The 5,557-nt window shown below is 44.9% G+C and overlaps 1 protein-coding gene across 1 annotated transcript; it reads right to left on the reverse strand.

Moving 5' to 3' along the window:
• LOC100842372 (vacuolar cation/proton exchanger 2) lies at positions 1 to 5,047 on the reverse strand. Its single transcript, XM_003557712.4, has 12 exons — positions 4,832 to 5,047; positions 4,475 to 4,738; positions 4,287 to 4,357; positions 4,176 to 4,204; positions 3,890 to 4,086; positions 3,595 to 3,807; positions 2,768 to 2,893; positions 1,380 to 1,496; positions 1,244 to 1,297; positions 1,041 to 1,157; positions 838 to 931; positions 1 to 400 (listed from the first exon to the last, which is right to left on the reverse strand). The coding sequence occupies exons 2-12, from the start codon at positions 4,736 to 4,738 to the stop codon at positions 387 to 389; spliced, it is 1,296 nt and encodes a 431-aa protein (XP_003557760.1). The 5' UTR covers positions 4,832 to 5,047; the 3' UTR covers positions 1 to 386.
• Between the last annotated feature and the right edge of the window lie 510 nt (positions 5,048 to 5,557).

The following is a 5,557-nucleotide window of genomic DNA, read 5'->3' on the forward strand; positions in this document are numbered from 1 at the left end:
TACCCTGACCAAATGAACCAGCACTATTTCTAAATCTGCATAAAGCAGTGTCCCTGGAACTGCACAATGTAATTGGTTCTCCTTGGCATTAATACAACATCATCAAAACTGACCAAGTCTGGCTTACAACAAAAACAGACAGGTGGTCTTCTTGCGCTCTCACATAATGTTACAGTTTCTCCAAGGCCGAAGCTGTTGCTATATTAAAAAAGCCGCATCAGCACCTTGTGATTTCAAGCCGGAACGTAAAGCTTCAACGCGGGATGCTGCCAGAAAGTTGTTCTTCAAATTCAGGACTCAGCAGATGCTACATTGCTATTTACTAAATCTCCACTTTCTAGGTAGTAGCCTCCCCTGTCAGCTCACAGGTGTTCTGTTGGGGACTGTCACTTGTTGTCACCTGATTTAGGTCAATCATGTACATGGTCAGTGGATGCAGTTAAAAAAATTCACTTAATCTAGATCCAAGACATTAAAAAATATAAATCTGTTATTTCAGCCATTTTCTTATGGTATTGGAAATCTTCATTGAGTTGGTGTTACAGATAGCATCAGTTACGAGAGTGCATAGAAAGTTCAAAGATGATGAATATACATAACCATATGCAGGGCGCATATCAACTTAAAATTGCGGCCATTAAGTATGTCTCTTCATGACAAGGAAATAAGCATAGAAACACCGGTCACCCACATTTTCTCGGTGTCCAGAATAGTTTTAAGCAATCAATATGATTTTGCTCCAATTTACTGTTTACTAAGCCCTTATATTCAAGCACCAGGTAAACCAAAAAATTAGCGTTGAGATAATGGATGTTAAACAATAAACAAAATACTTACTTGATTTGGGATCAACATGCACAAAGAAGCTTGCAGCGACTATGAGATAGCATAAGATGAGCATCAGGCCTTTAAAATAGTTCGATGTGCCTTCCTGTAAAAAGCACGCACTAAATGTGAAGAGGTGATCTTCCTATGGACTTTAAAGCAAGTCATTGCAATTGAATAAACTATACAGCACATTACAAATGCTCGTTCTGTACCTGTAGCATAAAGGCCACCACAAGTACTGTTATAAAAAGAGTTGCCGTCTCAAACAGTTGAAAGTTCAAGTCCATTTCTTCCCCCATCATCCAGCCAATTACCACACAGAACGGAATCTGCAAGTCATGTAAAAAGATGTTGGCTGCAATGGTTTAACATCGATTTTTTTAGAACGTACAGGAGGTCAGGAGGACAGTTTTACCACAAACATAGATATTTGCGTTGATGACCCAATGGCAACTCCCAACGTAATGTCCTGGTGGTATGGAAGAGATTAAACAATGAAAAGAAAACACAAAACTAAGTTGCAAAAAGGTTTGAAAGGAGGGAATACTTACAAGTTTGTTTTTCATGGCAAACATAATGGCACTTGCATGCTCAGCAGCATTCCCCACAATAGGAAGCAGAATAACACTAATAAAGGCTAGTGGCATGTTTAATGATTCAGAAGCCCCCTGTCATGACATATTAAAGATGCAACGTTCATTACTAAAAAAGAGATGCACAGTTCAAGAAGGAGAAAATGCATATAAGTAAAATGATTAAATATCAAGGAACCCCTATAATTGGGTGCCAAGCATCCGAAAACCAAAAAAACAATGACATGGCTAGCCGTCCTGAACCGGCCCGATTAGGACCATATGTCCTTTTCTTTCTACCACTGACAGGCAGGCCCACCATGTCAGCTTTGTCTTCTCCAAGAGGCCAGGTTGCAGTCGTAGATCGCCGTGTTCCGTTCGTGTTCCCCCGGCTGGACAGCGTCATCAGTGTTGGGCCAGCCGGTCTCCAAGACTGCAAGATTGATGTTCCTGTACCCGACCTTGCCCACGGCCACGCAGGCATCGAGCATTTGGTCGAGCAGGTTGGTGTACGTGAGCCTTGACACAGCGTCAAGGTGGTGGCTGCCGGATTTCCCCTGGAACAGCGCGTAGTCCAGCAAGATGGCTGGTTGCACGCCTAGGCGAAGTAAGGGTAGGCATTGACGAAGTAGGAGGACATCGTCTAGTTCAAAACTCGAGCAGCGGGCGCATCACGGGCTCCGCGCTGTCCTCCCGGAAAACACCAGAGGAAGGCAGTAGGGCCAAGAGCGCATGCATGGGGTGTCGAGCTCACCCGCCTGATAGAGTGACTGACCCTTGGAGAAAACAAAGATGACATGGCAGACCTGCTTGTCAGTGGCAGAAAGAAAAGGACATGTGGTCCGAACCGGGCCGGTTCAAGTCAGATCTGGTCAGCTAGCCATGTTGTCGGTTTCTTTTGCCACGTCGACTCTGATGGGTGTGGGACCAACTGGTAAGATTTGCTGTCAACCAGCTCCAATCTCACCATTTGGGTTTTACATACTAATTAGCAGTGGGGTTGTGGTAATGTGAAAAAAACTAAATGTTGTCATTTCTGATGCTTAGCGCCCAATTCGGAGTTCCTTGCTATTTACTACTCCCTCCGTCGTGGAGCCAAACCGAAGGAAGAGCAAAAGGGCGAGGCCAAATATTACATGTATCTAGACACTTTTTAGGAATAGATACATCCATATTTGGACAAATTTGAGACAAGAATTATGGGACGGAGGGAGTACTCAAGTAAAACAGATATAGTATGTGCCTATGTGGTATCCTGCTGTCCTGGCTAAATATGATTCTACACAGGCAATGCGTGATTGAGAGAGAGGAAGATCAAGTGCAATGGGAAGAAAGCACTACATAATCATCAATGAACTCTTCGTTACCTGTATGGCATCTACCAGGTATCCAGAGAGAATTGAAATCCAAATGGTCAGGACAAAAAGCCAGGAAATAGCTTCCCCCTGTGTTATTTCCTTCTCATCCTCCTCATCCTCAGTGGCTTCTTCTTCCTGCGATGGCAAGTATGAAATTATGATGTTGAAGGAACCATGCATATGATGCCAACATAAAAACATACTCCCTCCGTCCCATATTAAGTGACGAAATATTACATGTATCTAGATGCTTTTGGGTAAAGATAAAATTCACATTTTGGGCAAATTTGAGTCACTTAATATGGGACGGAGGGAGTATAAGAAATGGCTATCTATATTTTATGTGGTCTGTTTTGACAGATACTTGTTATAGTTACATGGAGCTCTGCGTGAATCCAGAAATAGCAAATGATCACATGTGCCTGAACTGTTCAAGAAATGTAGTGAAGTGACACATACAGGAAGACAGAAGGATAGCCAAGCATTTGTTTTTCTATGTGGACATTCAAAGAAAGGGTAAAGATGTACGCCCTCTGATCCATAATAAGTGTCGGGGATTTAGTACAAAGTTGTACCACTTATTATGGATCGGAGGGAGTACTAGACAAGAACTAAATAAGTTAAACGCACAAAGAGCGTATCAGCCATACTACATGCAAACTCTGCAGCTTGACGATCTTAAGTCAGTCAATCTAGAAGAAGGAATTTACACTGATAACTGTAATAAGTTGGATGCATGATTGAAGTGATCAGAGTCAATCAATGTTATCTCCTTATGCATACAGGTTTCGCTTTCAGTTTTCGAGGTTTGCATAAATTAGCTTTCAGCGACTTACTTCACCAATTGGGCTGTACAGACTGCGCTGGCTCTTTAGTTGAAAAAACAGATAGCTAGCATAGGCCACAAGCATGATGCAGCTACTAAACCTTGAAAGAGAAACTTCGGATTTTCCATAGTGTGCTTCCGAATGTGTAAAATGAAGCACTGCTGGAAACATGAGACCCAAGACAGCCATCAATAACAATCCTGAGTTGACAACAGCTGATGCCTACATTGATGAATACAAGTAAATACTCAATAGAGATCAAAAGTGTTGATTATAATGGGAAGTATATTGATCCTTTGTTCACCTTATTAAAGACCTGGTCTCTATTAGGATGGGCAAGCCCACCAGCAAAGAAAGCACATCCAAGCACTAATAGCATGTTTGATAAGATAGATCCTAGTAGTGACTGCTGGACGACACGAATCATTCCATTTTTAAGCGCGTATATCGAGATAATCATCTCTGTCGCATTCCCAAAAGTAGCATTCAGAAGCCCACCCACTGCATTTGGAAGAAGTCGAACTTGACTGAGACGGTGAAGCCAAGATCTTGAATTGGAAAACGATGATAACAGAAATGAAAACACATACTTGTTGGGCCAGTGTAGCAAGCAAGTTGCCTGTACAAGACAAGGGCAGCATCCGTCAGACAATTATAGCAATAACAAACTGGAGATTCAAAGTCAATTGACTGGCACTTACTCAGTTGCATATCCCAATCTCTCGGCCAATGGTGTGATGCCGATTAAGCTGAAAAGGAAAACCCATCCTTGCTGTGAAGCATTTAAAGGAAGCAACCGGCATTAATAAGTCAGTCTCGCTATCATACTGCATCAACTGTGACGAACGCTGCAAACAAATTTAGAAGGGTGATCAGGAGTATTCCTTACGTGCTTCCCGGAGAGATAGTGGAGTGCGATGGCGAGGGGGCCAAAGGGCAGGAGCACATTGATCTTGGCCTGGAAGATGACGATGCGCACGCTCCGGAGCGCCCTCCGCCACTTGCTCCGGGGCGTGAGCGACTCCGCGACCGCCGCGAGCGAGCCGATGTGCTCGAAGTCGAGCGCCTGCATCTTCCTGACCGGCGGCGCCGTGCCGGCCACCATCCCCTCCTCGTCGAACCCTAGCCCAGCCTTCTCCGCCGCCCCCATCATCTGCTCAAATCAAAACCAAAGCAATCCAAATCAAATCAAAGAACCGCTACCGACCCGTGCAAGCCCCAACCCCTGACATCGCACGAATCCTACCTCTCCCGCGCAACAAAGGCGGACGGATCAAAGAAGAGCGCTGGACGAACGAGGGGGAATGGGCGTAGGAAGGATTGGGGGCCGGATTTGGATGCTTGCATTCGAATCAACAAGTCCCCCCCTCTTGGTTCGTTTCGCTTAAAATCCTTTTCTTTTACTTCCGCTGGTTTTTGTTGCGCGATGCGACTGGCACGGCACGGCCGGGGACGAAGCTGCCTGCCTGCTTCGTATGCTTCCTTCCTTCCACATGGAATCCGGCGTACGCCTGGCACATGGGGCCGGATAATCATGGCGCCCACATGTCATAGACAGGAGATGTCTTCGCGGGTAGTGGTCGGAAGAAGTGGCCACCTGCACTGCATTGCATACCCCGTATGGTCCCACCGGATCCCCCGGTGGAAGGATGGTGGGGTCCGCGTGGTGGGTACCTGTGGAGTTAAACGGGACCAGCAGGTGAGGAAAGGTATTCATTTTTTGCGCTGCTGTGACTGATGATTAGATCTGATCAGTCCGGGTTAGCTGCACTTGCATAGCAACGGTGCGCACAGTGCACACTGACTGACTACCCACTAACACGGTGCCCACGAATGTAAAGTCGACAGTTTGATTAAAAAGGATTTTTGCTCCAAGTCAAGCCATGAGTAAAGAGTATATATATATACTCCGTACATTAATTTATAGTTTATTTCAATATTTACTCTCTAATTATGACCGTTTTGCCGCATC

Source organism: Brachypodium distachyon, chromosome 1 (assembly GCF_000005505.3).
Source record: "Brachypodium distachyon strain Bd21 chromosome 1, Brachypodium_distachyon_v3.0, whole genome shotgun sequence".
NCBI classification, from domain to species: Eukaryota; Viridiplantae; Streptophyta; class Magnoliopsida; order Poales; family Poaceae; genus Brachypodium; species Brachypodium distachyon.

Bases quoted from the DNA above. Each gene is read 5' to 3' on its own strand.
- LOC100842372 (XM_003557712.4), bottom strand. From the start codon at position 4,738: ATGATGGGGGCGGCGGAGAAGGCTGGGCTAGGGTTCGACGAGGAGGGG. The intron at 4,087-4,175 runs GTATGTGTTTTC...TTCCAAATGCAG, and splicing joins TTGCTACACTGGCCCAACAA to TGGGTGGGCTTCTGAATGCT. The intron at 932-1,040 runs GTACAGAACGAG...TGCTTTTTACAG, and splicing joins TGGTGGCCTTTATGCTACAG to GAAGGCACATCGAACTATTT.